The sequence below is a fragment of the Pyrus communis genome, chromosome 6, assembly GCF_041283825.1.
Source record: "Pyrus communis isolate YQ-2024b chromosome 6, ASM4128382v1, whole genome shotgun sequence".
Taxonomy (NCBI): Eukaryota; Viridiplantae; Streptophyta; class Magnoliopsida; order Rosales; family Rosaceae; genus Pyrus; species Pyrus communis.
This window is the reverse complement of record NC_142570.1, coordinates 11,127,488-11,143,162: the sequence shown is the minus strand read 5'-3', so window position 1 is coordinate 11,143,162 and position 15,675 is coordinate 11,127,488. Positions and strand designations below refer to the sequence as shown.

Below are 15,675 nucleotides of genomic sequence, written 5' to 3'. Positions count from 1 at the left end.
CCTCCCCAACTTTAAATAGCTTACCAACTTCCCAGAAAAGAAAACCCTATAAACTAAATTTGCTAGAATGGGTTGCATTTGCAATGACTGCTGGGGTGCCATGTCACCCCGGCCGCGCTATCCGTCGATGCATAAGCACCCGAAAGGTACGTCGCCGGAAGCAAGGCATGTAAATGGCTCTGAGGTGAAGGCCTTGTTCTCTGTGGTTGGCATCACATGTTCTGCATGCGCCGGATCGATTGAAAAGGCGGTCAAGCGGCTTCCGGGGATCCGTGAGGCTGCCGTCGATGTGTTGAATAATACTGTCCATGTTCTCTACTATCCAAGCTTGGTTACTGTAAGTTCTTACTTTTTTGGATTGCTCTTTTTTTCCTTCTTGATTGCAAGAGAAATTACTTTCTTTGACTAAATAGTTAGAGGGAAATGGCTTCTTTTTATTTTTTTAAATGGCGACAACCTGTTTGAGCATAACGATCAAGCAGATTTTTATGTGTAGTTAATATTTCAAGAAAAGTTGGACTTTCATGGATTGGGAGTGTCCACATAGAGTTAGTATATTGCGGCTTTGGCAAACCACGCCTTCAGTATCGTTTTACTTTCGCCCAAAAGAAAATATTGTGGTATAAACAAATTCAAATACTTGTTTTACCACTAAAATATTATGAATTCAATTTTCTTTTAAAATCAACTAAAGGTAACAAAGAATAGTGAGTCATTTACGAATAATTGCGTTTTTAATATTGAAAAAATGTTTCAAATTCGAGTTTTCATCTGCCATGTACACATTACAAATAATTAACACATTAGAGAGACTGCAGTTTGGGTTCACTAATTGACCTCGACCTGAGTATTTTTAACTATTACTCATAATATATAATAAGTTCACAGAAAATGTAAAATCCTCCATGTTTAAAAAGCTAAAATGATACTTAGAATTAACCTTGGCAGCTGTTGCAACCGGCAAGAGCCCCCAAACCTCAACCAACCTGAGTGGAGAGTGGTGACCCTTCGTTCCAAAATCAATCATATGTGTTCTTAACTTGGTTTCAAAAGCTAGTTTTATTTCCCTTTTCCTGTATTACCTTTTCAAATTGACCTGAATTATCTTGATTTGAAAGCACTGAACTATTTATTAAATAATTAGCCTGACCTTATTTAGCGGGAAGCATAATTCTAACCCACAAAGTTTATTTTGAAATATACAGAAGTCAAATCTGACTTTTTGCATAACATCATGTTCTAGCTAGCTGCTAGTATAAGTTTAATCATAATCAGAGAAGTTTCCTTCTTAATATAGAACTCTTTTTTTTTTTTTTTTTTTTTTTTAGAGAGAATATCATAAAAAAAAAAATAAAAAAAAACTCTAATTTTGTCACCTCAAAAATCTAGTTGTGCGCTTTTAATAAATTTTTTTTTTTTCCATCCTCAAAAAAAAAAAAAAATTTCTTTCTAAATATTAAAAAATTGAAGTAAATAATTAGATTTTGGAGTGATAATAATAATTTTTTAATAAAAAACTTGATTTAAGTCCAATTTTGTGAACCATTATTAGAAATAATCAATTTTATTAAAATAGATCATATCCCTTGCGTTTAGAATTATTTTATTATTAATAATTATCTCTTTTTTATATTTATCTCTTTAATAAATTAATAATTATCTCTTTAATAATAAGAATTGTTTCCTTTGTTTATCTCAACTAGCCTTCTTGGGCCACTTAGAGCATCTCTAATGAAAGTCCTTATTTAGGGACTCTCAATCAACTTTTGAGTACTCATTTGAGGACTTAAAGGAATTTTTGTGTTCTTAAAGGAATATTGCCTCCAATGGTAGAGTTCTTATAGTAGAATCCCTAAATTTAAAGTTTTTATGATTTTACATGATAATTTGATTAGGTGCACATTTTTTTGCTTATGTTAACCTTTTTTAATTAATTAAAAACATTAAAATTAAAGGAAAACTAACGAAAAGTCCAAAAAAAACTTCCCTTTTAATGAAAAACCTTTTTTAAATGAATAGTGAATAGTACCAGAGAAAGGTATAAATGTGTTTTTTCGTTAAAAGTGAACAGTACCGAGAGTGTTTTGTTGAAACTGCCTAAAATTAAAGCATCAAGAACATTAACTCTTTAATCAAGATTGTGGGTCCCATTTTCTATTCAATGTGCACATTTTTTTGTTTATGTTATCCATTTTTTAATTAATTAAAAGCATTAAAAGCTTCAATTAAGATTGTGACCCCGTTTTCTACTCAAGGTTGTCCTTATACAGTCTCTATATGTGATGACATACACTATGTATCCAATGATTCCCTATGCTTTAGGGACTCACTTTCCGATCTATTGGAGATATATTTTATCCCTATATTTGTTTTATACCTATTTTACATAGTGGTTGTCCCTATTTATGGACTCGACTAGAATGCTCTTAGTATTACGGTCTAGTAGTATTCCTCTTCACTTGTAAATGAGAGGTCTTATGTTCGATTCTTGCCAAACGCGAATTTGAACCATAGGTGGGTTGAGGCCTACTGCCTAGGCAGCTAGACAATAAGTGTCTGCTTATACTTAAAAAATACATAATTTTTTCAGGATACATATACTACAAAATAGAATAACATATAGATTATATAGTATTAGAATGTAATGAAACCATGAAGGACAAGTATATAATATGTGTTCATCTAAGTATTCAATAAGTCTCTTACAATTTATTAGAAAAATAAAATGCAAAATGAAAGTTATCTATTTTTTTTTTTAAGTAAGATCCGCAACCAAGGTGAGCACCTAGGCGGGTCTGGGCGGGTTAGGCAAGTGCTTAGGCAGTCTAGGTGGGCTCTTAAGTAGGTCTAGGTGACCTTTCTTAATTTTGAAATGCCTAGGGATTAATCGAGACGGTGGTCAACCACCTAATGCCTAAGCAACGCTAGGGGGAGTTTTTATAACAGTGATTCTGACCCACAACCCAAAACAGAAACAACCTCATCTGATGAAAATGCCAAAATTTCAAAGGATTATTGTGGAGCCAAAAATAATCATAAGACGACACATGGATTTTTGGATAGAAGAAGACAATAATACCCTTAAGGCATACTGGGATACCTACGCGCAAGTAGCGGGCAATCATCCCTCAACCAAGTCAAAAGTGCCCAAAATAGGTAACAAATTCAAAACTATTTCATCCACCCTCATCTTATATTCTCCACAAGGTAATTATTCCATAACCTCCAAAACATTTCTTTTAAATTATGTTAATTAGTCAATTAATGGATTTATTACCTAATTAATCTATTAATGGCTAATTAACTACAAATTACACCCAAAAAATACCACAAATGGCCGGTCCCTATTCTCCTAATAGGGCCGGTCATATCCCTATAAATAGCTCTCCATTCTCTCAAAAAACTACTTCCAAGTCTCTTGCAAAACTCTAAAAAAAAATTCATCATGGGCGTATGAGGCTTTTTTGGCCTTGACCAAAGGTGTGATTTGTTTTGTAGGTGCAATTTTGTCCAAGAAGGAGAATGCGGAAATTTGCATCCACAATTATAGCCAATTAATGTAGTATATATAAAGAACGGATTCCAAAAATTTAAAACATCAACCTCATGTGAGGACCTGGCTAAAACTTTATTTTTAACGGTAATGTTAAGAAGAACAAATTTTTTTAAAACCATGTAAACCAAATACTGTGATTGTAGATGATTGGATTATTAATTAAGTGTTGATTAATATGTTTGTTTCTTATTAGTGACATATCATTTGATTTGCAAATTTGGTTTAAAATTTTGTTCTTTCTAGCATTATCCTATTTTTAATCATCGTAAGCTAAACATTTAAGAGCAATAGCAGCAAAGCATTTCATTTAAGATCAGTTTCAAAATTTTCTGCTCTTCTACAAAATCTATTAGAAAATTTATAGCACTTCGCAACACCAGATTCATAATTCCAACACTTTTGCAAGATCAGTTTTAAAACTCTAGCATTTCTACAAGATTAGTTTCAAAATTTTCAGCACTTCTGCAAGACCAGTTTCGAATTTAGCACTTTTGCAAGATCTGTTTCAACATTCCAGTATTTCTGCAAGATTAGTCTCAAAATTCCAACTTTTTTGCAATATCAGTTTCAAAATTCCAACATTTCTACAACGTCAGTTTCAAAATTTTCATCACTCCAACAAGATCTATTTTAAAATTTTCAGCCCTTCTACAAGATTAGTTTCAAAATATTTAGCACTTCTACAAAATTAGTTTCAAAATTTCAATATTTTTGCATGATTAGTTTCAAAATTCATGTATTTCTACAATATTAGTTTCAAAATTGATCAAAACCTCAAAATCAAATACTTTCAAAAAATACTAAAATAAAAACCTAAAATCTAAAATTCCAATCGTTCTTAGAAAATAAAAAAAAAACACTCATAAATCTAGGGAACAAAAATGAAAAAAAGAAAAAAAAAAGAGAGGAAGGAGATCGAGAAGTGTGAAGAAGAAATATGAGAGAGAAAGATGACGAAGAAGTAGGAGGAGAGAGAGAGAGAGAGAGAGAGAGAGAGAGAGAGAGAGAGAGAGAGAGAGAGGACGAAGAATTAGGAGTGAGAGACAGAGACAGGTAGGAAGGAGAAGGAATAGAGAGAAATGGACAAAGAAGAAAAATGAGAGAGAGAAACAGTACAAATGAAGAGATAGAGACTCATCTTATAGCTATAAGAGAAACTGGAAATGCAAAAGTAATTAAAAAATAACTATGACATCACCTACCACATAGATAAATTTTATCTCTGAAATAAATAAATAAATAAACTTGGTCTCTCTCTAAAATATAGTCTTATAATTTGGATGTGTGTAATTGTTCTAAAAAAATACTAGTGAAGAAAAGGTCAAATTTAGCTTAATCTAATAAAATGTTGATTTTTTGGACCTAAATCTAAATGCCCATTTTTTATATTATCATTTATGCAATGTCTATCTTCTCATCGAATTTAAATAGCAAATAAACAGTTAATGTTGATGTGTTACATGTAACTAATACCGATATTTTTTTTTCTGGAATAATACTTGCATTCTTTCTTAGGGATAGCTCATTTCCACACTTGCAAATAACGTATTTTTACAGTAAAAATTTCATAATCGAAATCGTTCAATTTCTTTTAAAGCTTATCCTCACAAAAAAAATCATCTAAATCGAAGATCGTTTAGCCATCCAAATTTATGGAACAAATAGGCGGTTCATCGTTATTATGTTACTTGGTACTTACACCGTCAATTTATTTTGATATATTTGGAGGGCTAAACAACTGTTTGGTTCAAATGATTGTTTGTAGGGATGATCTTGCAATGAGGATTGACAAATTAAACAGTTCCGATTATGAAATTTCTACAATGAAAATACATTATTTGCTAGTGAACTAAGGAACTTATTGTCTAATTTTGCAAGTAACCTTATATCTGAGTGGAGTCTCGTTATTTTAGTCACAAAGTGACCCAAAGGTTCATGGTCAATCATTGAGTTTATAAAAAAGGTTGATGCTAAAAGAATTGAATGTGTATTGATTATTAACTTATTCATGACCGTTGATATCAAACCCATTACTGGGCGACCATGCATACTCATGTGTGGTTTGAAATAACGAAGTGTTATGTTTAGAGTGCGAAACTTTGAAGAATTAAAATATTCTCTAATATATTAATGTTATCTAGGCCTCGGCACCCATTGCCACTTGGCTTTTGAGTAGGAATTTAAAGATCCCATTTTACTGCTCATTAAATTTGGTACAACAAATCATACAGTCCATCACCAACATTCATAAAGTGATAGAGCTAATTACTCCAATGCATATGTAGGAGGAAAAAATACGCGAGACTATGGAAGATGCGGGATTTGAAGCCAAATTGATCAAAGAGGAGACAATTAATGGCAAATTAAGACAAGTATGCAGAATAAGCATAAATGGAATGACTTGTACCTCTTGCTCCTCCACTGTTGAATCTGCCCTTCAAGCAGTTCATGGTGTACAAAGAGCTCAAGTGGCCTTAGCAACTGAAGAAGCAGAAGTTCATTACGATCCAAAGATTGTAAGCTACAATCAGCTGTCGGAAATCGTCGAAAACACCGGATTCGAAGCAAAACTTATTAGTCTAGGGGACGACATAAGCAAGATTGAGCTCAAAGTTGACGGTATAAAGACTGAACAAAGCATTAGAGCAATAAGAAAATCCCTTGAGGCACTTCCTGGGGTTCAAGACATAGAGACATTCCCCGAACTCAACAAAATTTCGGTTTGTTATAAACAAGATGTCATAGGACCAAGAACTTTCATCGAAGTGATCGAATCATCAGGGTCCGCGCATTTCAAAGCAATGATATACCCTGAAGGGGGGAGAGACACTCATAGAAAGGAGGAAGTTAAGCAGTACTATAAATACTTTTTATGGAGTTTATTTTTCGCAATTCCCGTGTTTTTAACCTCCATGGTGTTGATGTATATCCCAGGAATTAAGAAGGTGCTTGATGTTAGAATTGTGAATAAGTTGACAGTTGGTCAGATTCTGAGGTGGGAGCTGTCCACTCCAGTGCAGTTCATCATAGGCAGGAGGTTCTACATTGGATCATACAAAGCGTTGCGCAATGGTTCTGCTAATATGGATGTTTTGATTGCCTTGGGAACCAATGCAGCCTATTTCTATTCAGTCTATATAGTTTTAAGATCTGCAATCTCTAGAGATTTCAAGGGTACAGATTTCTTTGAGACTAGCTCAATGCTTATTGCATTTATCTTGTTAGGCAAGTATCTGGAGGTTTTGGCAAAGGGGAAGACATCTGATGCCATTGCCAAGCTTATGAACTTGGCTCCCGAGACAGCAACGTTGCTGAGTTTGGATGAGGATGGAAACGTGGTAAACGAACAAGAAATCGATAGTAGGTTGATACAAAAGAATGATGTGATTAAAATCATTCCGGGTGCTAAAGTTGCCTGTGATGGTTTTGTTGTATGGGGGCAGAGCCATGTGAATGAAAGCATGATAACAGGAGAAGCACTGCCGGTGGGTAAAAATAAGGGTGATGCTGTCATTGGAGGCACTGTGAATGTGAATGGAGTGTTGCATATTAAGGCAACAAGGGTTGGATCCGAGAGTGCTCTTTCGCAGATTGTTCGACTTGTTGAATCTGCGCAAATGGCCAAAGCTCCTGTACAAAAGTTTGCTGATCGCATTTCGAAATACTTTGTGCCAACGGTAACCAACTATTTGACATGAATTTTCAGTCATAATATGTCTTTCTGAAATTATTTTGAAAGCACTTCTATTAGTATTACGTTTGTGCATAACTTTGTAAGCATGTGGCTAAATTTGCAGGTTATCATTCTTTCATTTTCGACGTGGCTTGCCTGGTTTTTATCAGGGAAGTTCCGTAGCTACCCACAGTCTTGGATACCGTCTTCTATCGACAGTTTTGAGCTTGCGCTTCAGTTCGGGATCTCAGTCATGGTCATAGCTTGCCCTTGTGCTTTAGGCCTAGCAACTCCTACTGCCGTTATGGTTGGTACCGGAGTTGGTGCATCTCAAGGTATACTGATCAAAGGGGGCCAAGCATTAGAGAACGCACATAAGGTTAGCAAGTGATATTCATCTAGCACTTTGTCATTAAACTAGAGGACCTCTTTCCACATTTTTAGTTCTCATGGATCTGTAATTTGAGTACTGCAGGTGAACTGCATTGTTTTCGACAAGACGGGGACTCTCACAGTTGGGAAACCAGTGGTTGTAAACACAAAAATCTTCAATAATATGCTCCCTCATGAATTTTATGAACTTGTTGCAGCAACTGAGGTAGGCATTTCAATATCGCTTCCAATTTTAGTCGAACGGAAGTTTAGTAAACAAACTCCCTTTGAAGTATGATGCTCTTCAATGCATTTGTGTATATTAGGTTAACAGTGAGCATCCACTAGCCAAGGCTATTGTAGAGCATGTCAAGAAATTCAGAGAAGGTGAAGACAATCCTTCCTGGCCTGAAGCACAAAATTTTGCATCCATTACCGGCCAAGGATTGAAGGCAGTTGTTCGGGACAAGGAGATAATCGTAGGCAACAAGAGTTTAATGTTGGATTCTAACATTGCCATTCCGGTGGAGGCTGAAGCTGCACTAGCAGAAGCTGAAGCATTAGCTCAAACCGGGATTCTAATAGCTATAGATAGAGAAGTAGCAGGAGTTGTAGCCATATCCGATCCACTGAAACCCGGCGCCAAAGAAGTCGTTTCCATACTCAAGTCTATGGGAGTTAAAAGTATCATGGTTACAGGTGACAATTGGGGCACAGCCAATTCCATTGCCAAGGAAACTGAAATTGAAACCGTGATCGCAGAAGCCAAACCCGAACATAAAGCTGAGAAAGTGAAGGATTTGCAGGTGAGTCGTGCACTTTCACAGTCGTTAATTATACTACATTTCATTTTACAATAAGATGCAGCTGGTCTTAGAATTTTATAAGCTTCATGTTCTTATTCACAGGCTACGGGGTACGTTGTTGCAATGGTGGGGGATGGGATCAACGACTCACAGGCACTTGTGGCAGCAGATGTAGGAATGGCAATTGGTGCTGGCACAGATATTGCTATTGAAGCAGCTGACATTGTTCTTATGAAGAGCAACTTGGAAGATGTGATAACAGCCATTGACCTTTCCAGGAAAACCTTCTCTCGCATTCGTTTGAACTATATCTGGGCGTTGGGATATAATGTGCTCGGAATCCCAGTAGCTGCGGGAGCCCTTTTTCCATCCACCAGGTTTAGATTACCGCCATGGATTGCCGGAGCTGCAATGGCTGCGTCCTCTGTTAGCGTCGTTTGCTGCTCTTTGTTGTTGAAGAACTACAAGAGACCCAAGAACTTGGATGTCCTTGAGATGCATGAAGTAAGAATCGAACCATAAATATTAGTTTCGATTCCATTGGAACGACGACTGTTTGGTTCCCGGTGTATATTATTGTGATGGCAGACTTCATCTTCGATGAATTGTTATGCACTAATTACCCCCAAGACAATAAAAGGAAGAGAGTTGTGCATATCACCGTCTGCTAAAGTAACGTGGGTTTGAGATTATGGTGTTTTTTTCTTTTTTCTGAGCATATCGATATCTTTATATTAAAGGGAGGGAGAGTTCGGTTAAGTCATACAATGGGCAGCCTAATTTGGTATCAAATTCGCCATCCACGAGATTCGAACCTAATATCTCTCACTTCTAAATGAAAAGGAATACCATCAGACTATAGTACTGAGTGGCGAGATTATGATGCTTTAAAAAAAAGCAGCTTAATCTAGACCAAAAAAATAAAATCAAAAGTGTTTCTTTAAAAAGCTGTTGTCAATGACGGTAGAAAAGCAAAAGTATGGTTTATCATGCTTCTAAAAAAGTGTTTTTTTTTTTCAAACCATAGTAATCAATGTACATTTAATGAAATTTTCAAATGACAAGAATACCCTCATATATTTTCGCAAAATTACAATTTTTGACCCTACATTTTGTCTTTGATAATTATTGTTATCACTTTAACTATCATATCGCTCTTAGTCATTTAACACATTCACATCAATTTATATAAAAGTTTACAAAACACTTAGGCACCGTTTTTGTTTGTTTTTTTTTTTTTTTTTGGGTTAAAAACACTTTTTCCAAAAAAGTTTACCATGTAAGACTATATTAGAGTTGCACACTTATATGTAACATCTCATATAGACTAAGGATTACAGAGATTGATTTCAATAATACTTGTACACTAATATGAAGAGTGTGTTACTAGGATTTCATAGCTAAAACAATTGTGATATGATTAGTAAACCTAGTCAAATATGAATCTAAAGTTTAGGTGATAAAGTCTTGTACGAGTAGGATTACATGATGGGAAGTTCCCTACTCGGATTCCACCTCCTTTACTATATAACAAGGATCCCTGCTTTCACACTCAATACACAAAAATAACCCTTCTAGCCCCATTGAATAGAGCTGTGATAAGGAGAGTGAAAGAGAGTAGATCATTTCTTTACGCTATAGAGTTGTCACGATACAAGAAGAGATGCAGACGTTCATAGTGAAGTAAAACATTGGACATGTCAAAGTATACATTGACATTTAACGTTGCCGGCCAGGCTCAAGTTTTCCACGCGAAAAGGCCATTATTCGAACAGCACTTCGAATCACATACATGGCTTCTCACATCACATCACATCTTTGAACGCACAGCTGCTCTATCGCTGGAATCGGTCTTGTTGCTTGCTCCCATCAACCGCCGCTCTTGAAATCTTGTTTTGGCCCTGAAGAGAACTTCATGTACTTCATCAAAGTGAGGTCTTGTCGCATTTTTAGTATCCTCAATCCACTGTAGAACTCTCTTGTGCGGGCCAAGTATACGATTGCGGTCCTTCTCATCTACAAGCTACAGACAAAATGAAGCGTTAAGATATCACGTGATGCCATCCGCAAATGAAGGTTGCTTTCTTTATAATGTATAATCTTTTACTACAGAGAATGACCGGACCAATAGATCCTCTTCCACAACCAAAGTAAAAATCCGGTAGAGATCACATAGGGGCTCATCCTATCTTCAGATAGAAACACAACTGGTTAATCTAACATCGATAAAGTGGAGTAAGATTATTTCAAACTTGCAGAGTTAAATGTTTCCCCAATAAATTTACGATGTTGGTACAGGCACTGCCTATATAATTTTCTGTATCTAATTTCCACGGCCAGTTTAGCTCAATAGATTACATCATTCCCATGATGTCACAAAACATCAATAGAACAGAACAAATCCAGTAGACAACAATAGTATGGTTTTATTTATCTCAAGCCAATAGAAATCTTGAATGTATAAGGAGTATGACTTGGTAGATTCCCTTCTAGATAGTACGAGATAAGCTAGAAATGGAGCAACATTCAAAATTTAGCAGACTAAGAACACGTCAAAGGTGGAAGGATGACGCGTTATTTACCACTTTTCATAAATAATTAACACACCAAGAAACCATTGCTTCAATCAACTGTAAATGTTAATACTTCATCTCTCATCGTGTATTACTTTTTACCTATTTACTTCATCACTAGAATTTGGTTCATTATACATGACAAGTTGAAGAAAATCCTTCCGAACCCACAAACCCATCCCAATTATTTAAATGAAATTGACCCATAAAGCAACATTTATAAGCATGAGTCGCATCTATTTACCTCAAGTTGCATGATTTCACAAACCATGCTGAGATCTGCTATCGATGGTTTGAGTCCACCCACCAAGAATTTTCCATTACCTTGGAGCCAAATCGACTCTATTTTAGACAAAGAGGAGGACAAAAGTTTCTCAGCTTCAGCAGCTGCTTGTGGATTCAATGGAAGTCCAAGCACGGGTGCAAGTACAGTATTTAGAACGTATGGTGCTGAAAGAGAAGCATCAAGGGAAAATAAATAAGACAAGGGGAAACCAAAGCAAGTACTTTACCGTTCAAATATGTATCTTGTTGAGAGCAACATCGCAACAAAGAATAACCAGAAATTATATTGTGTCAACGGTATATTGCTCGCTACTGAAGATAGATGTATGTATGTGAAAATTCAATAGCCCATGAAAAATGCAAGCTAATGCAGCATGAACCATAACTGCATATCTATCACTGCCAAAGGAAGAATGTATGTGATTTAAACAAACACTTTAATAACAACAAAGTAAATAAATTGAGATTTAAACTGGCTGAAAGTAGTACATCTGCAAGTTGAAAAATAATACATACAAATCTGTTAACAGAAAACGAGGTACAGGTACTCGTGGATGGCTGAATCTAAATGATTATCATTCTTATTCTTATTTCTTTCCACATTTTGTGCATATATTTTCAACAATGAGAACCAAATACCACTGACAAAGACTAGACAATTGAGGCTTTTTTCTCTTCTGTGGTCTGAAACTAACCAGTCATATATCACTGAATTCATACTCACAAATTTCTACCCGAGTCACTGGCACACTGCACATAGGTTCTTTTATGTATAACACATAGGTTCTTTTTATGTATAACTGTATAGGTATATAATAAATCTCCCTAGCAACAGCTCATCAGATAGAAAGAAGTTATATCACTGAAGAATAGAATCATCAATATACAGTTATTAACACTTTTCTCACTGCAAGCTGCAAGGAGAAAGCAGAATCAAATTCGACCAGACTAAAGAAATCAGAAGCATAATTTGGTAGACAAGTATAGAGACCTGCGCCACGGCGTAAGTTAGAGTGATGCCAATCCAATACTGAGTTGATTTTAGCTCTCCTGAAAAGGTCAGCAGGATACCTGAAGGCACAAAAAGGAAAGGTTATTTACAGAACTGTAGATAAAAATGATAAACCGTTTGAGAGTATCAAACACTTTTGAAACAGAAGCTGCATGAACCCAGATGCCACGATATTTCCTTGGAAAATGATATTTTGGTTTAATGTAAGTGTGTCCTTAGTAATTGATAAAGTAACTAAAATATCATAATTACCAAGCTTACATTGCTAACTTTTGTTGGCCATAATTATAATTCTGCTCTACATTATTAGAAAACAATAAGAAATTCTAAAAAAAATCGACTTCTATTTGTGCTTCCTTTTCTTTGGAGTTTGGATCTTCAGAGATGATCTGAAGTGCGAGAAAATGTAAGTTCTATTTGTTTAAGAGCAGTATGTATTGTAATTCATCAAACTAAATTGAATACAAACTCACAAGGCAAAGTATTGAGCATGTCCATATCCAAATTACATAACCAAACCCATGCCATTTACGTCAAAAGAATTCATGGCACCAAGGAAGCAACAAGACTTACCAATGATCTGCTACTCCAGGAAATGCACAAGCAAGATAAACAAGAATTGCATGACTGCCAAAAGGAATGAACGGATGAATAAATTGAATAGAGAAAACCTAAGATAGTTACTACAGTGTACAAAACACGAAATATAATTAATTACCTTTCAAAGAGATTAAATCTCCCATCAGCAATAGCAGGAACTTGTCCCATAGGGTTTATTTCTACAGATCACATAAGACAAAAAAAAAAAAAAAAAAAAAAAAAAACAAAAAACCATGAGCCATTCAGCAGATACCATCCCACTCATCCAGCATAGAATCCTTCTCTCTTTTTCTTGTAAGCTTCAGTGACAACTTTGGTACGTTACTACTATGCTAGGGCCACCACATTAGCAAAATAAAAAACAAGCAGTCATTACTTCAAACATGGTAAAAAGATTAAAACATATTGTTTCATTACTAGTGAATTAACCCCGATCATTCAATGATCTTCTTAAGTGAGTGACTTGGGTCTTGTTCTACACTCGAAAGTCATGTACGTCCCACAAGTACTTGTTTTTCCATTTTTCATCAACATGGTTATCATTCAATAAGAAACATCAGTTCAAAACTATTGGGTCCCAAATACGTTTGCAGACTTAAACGTAGCCAAGTTGACTAAGGGCATGTACCCCATCTACACCCAAGTTCGAATCCCTATCCCCGTAGTTTAGATTAGATTAGAATATCATCTCCATCCAAAAGAAAAAAACTTACCCAAATAAGTTTATAACCAATTTATTAGTCCAGAAAATAGAAAAAACAAAATAAATTCAGATTTTCCACTGATCACCAAACATAAACCTGAATTGAATCGATATTAACATATGTAGACATACTTTTGAATTCAGAAGACACGTGTTGACGTTTGGATATGTCCATCTTAATCTCCTCGAACTCTATTCCATTTACCCTTTCACAACAGGGAAAAAAGAAACGTGTAAAAAACAGAACGCAAAAACAACAACCCAGATTCAAAAACTAAGAGATTTATCAATCGAATTATAGAAATAACAACAAAAACCTTAAAATTTGGAAACAAGAGAAAAAAGGAAAGTATAGATTACTTGAGGAAGATTAAAATTGCACGAGATGGTTGTGACAATCTATCGACGTATACTTTCAGCTTCATTTCTTCTTTTTGGTGAATTTTCTCTTGATTCTTTGTCATGCCGCGGGTCAAGGATTTTGATGTTGATCAGCTTTATGAGTGACTCTGTAGCTTCTGACCTTTTACGCCTTGAGCTTTATCTGGTTTTATATCTTCGCGGCAATTACTGGGATCGTCCGGATGAAGTAGATGGACCTGGATTGGGTTGGTTTGGGCTGGGTTGGGTTGGACTGGGTTGGTCTGGGCTGGTTGAGTGTGCTTTCTACCAACATCGCCCAAGCTGTATCCTTTATTATTTTTTGGTTCTGGGAAATTGGAATGAATCAAGGTTTTGACTAATTACAGAGAGTTTGATTAACTAAAATGTCTCTAACAACATTCTTTTCAACTATACTCAAAAGAAAACATCTGAACATACAAATTCACTCCCAACCCAAACCCAGATGCCTAGCTTTTTATTCCTTATTAATATTCTTTTAAAGATCTTAAGTTTGATTACGCTCCTTCTCTCCCACTGTAATTTGTATCATAAAAAAATTCAACTCAATTTTTGATCCGCTTGAGCTAATCTCAAATAACTTACCCTCATAAGTAATTCGATCAAAATCTGATGCTCTCTTAACAAATGGTGACAACAGTAATCGAATGTTTAAATCTAATTTCCTGTTTTGTTAAGAATGGAGAAAAGTGAAGAAAGATTGTGCGGAACAAAAACAACGAATAAAATCATGTCAAAGTAAAAGAAACTAAAAACGAAATAGCTATGTAATAAGTATTTTGTCTTATCTGATGCTGAAGGCTGATCACAGCGCGCGCACTGCGACGTCGTATCACTCCAACGAAGTCATCCGGCAACCGGTCTTCCAGAAACTGAAACCACTGCTTCACATTGGCTGGTAAGTGACGACCAGTGATGAAGAGCCTCGATCTGCGAGGAACCTGACAATTGGGCAATCGACACGTGGAAATATCAGGAACGTTCAAGCTGCCTGAGGAAGTAGATGTGGGTGCCATTGACTAGCGTGCACGGTATTCACGCTACGCAGGCAGGCAGGCCTGCATCCGCATGGAAATCAGAGCTTTTAGTAACTTAGCTACTTGCCACTTCCCCATTCCACCATGCTTTTCTGTTGCTGTTTAGCTAAGCAAACCTAACCACTGGTGGCATGGTGCCACTAGGGATGCATAATACATCAATCTCAAAGGCAAAAGGTCCAACTATAATTAGGAGAAGAACTAGCTAGTTTCAGTAATTGGGTGTATATCACCAATTTTTCATGTCTCTTTAGCACTCATTATGTGATATAATCATAGTTTATCTCATTTTTTTAACAATGTTACTCACGTCACACATACTGTGTCATTTGATAATTTTTAAAGAAACATGAGAGAGTTATAAATCTGGATAAGCTATTTTTTTTTTCCCTACTTAATGGTGTATTTATGTTGATGATGACAGTTGCGAAAAACTTGCACGATTTTGTTTCTTTTCATCTCTCTCCTCATATGACAAGTCACTTGAGAAGAAAAATTGAAAGCAAAAGCGTGTTTATAAAATATTATTGATGATAGAGAGAAATCAAAAGTTCCACAACATAGCATTGTAGTTAATGCAATTAATAGTCCATTGATATTAGATGCATGTATGAATATGAAGTCATGGTATGCCATTTTGCATACAATTTATCAAT

The 15,675-nt window shown here is 35.5% G+C and overlaps 2 protein-coding genes across 2 annotated transcripts; one reads left to right on the top strand and one right to left on the bottom strand.

The window, feature by feature from the left end:
• On the top strand, positions 1–9,062 carry LOC137710053 (putative copper-transporting ATPase HMA5). Its single transcript, XM_068449011.2, has 6 exons — positions 1–337; positions 5,842–7,233; positions 7,354–7,608; positions 7,705–7,827; positions 7,928–8,407; positions 8,510–9,062. Exons 1-6 carry the CDS (start codon positions 68–70, stop codon positions 8,927–8,929), a joined length of 2,940 nt encoding a protein of 979 aa, XP_068305112.2. The 5' UTR covers positions 1–67; the 3' UTR covers positions 8,930–9,062.
• Positions 9,063–9,799: 737 nt separating this feature from the next.
• Positions 9,800–14,355, bottom strand: GSTT1 (glutathione S-transferase THETA 1). Its single transcript, XM_068449730.2, has 7 exons — positions 13,941–14,355; positions 13,713–13,786; positions 12,996–13,056; positions 12,851–12,904; positions 12,257–12,336; positions 11,225–11,430; positions 9,800–10,430 (listed from the first exon to the last, which is right to left on the bottom strand). Exons 1-7 carry the CDS (start codon positions 14,042–14,044, stop codon positions 10,218–10,220), a joined length of 792 nt encoding a protein of 263 aa, XP_068305831.2. The 5' UTR covers positions 14,045–14,355; the 3' UTR covers positions 9,800–10,217.
• Positions 14,356–15,675: the final 1,320 nt, after the last annotated feature.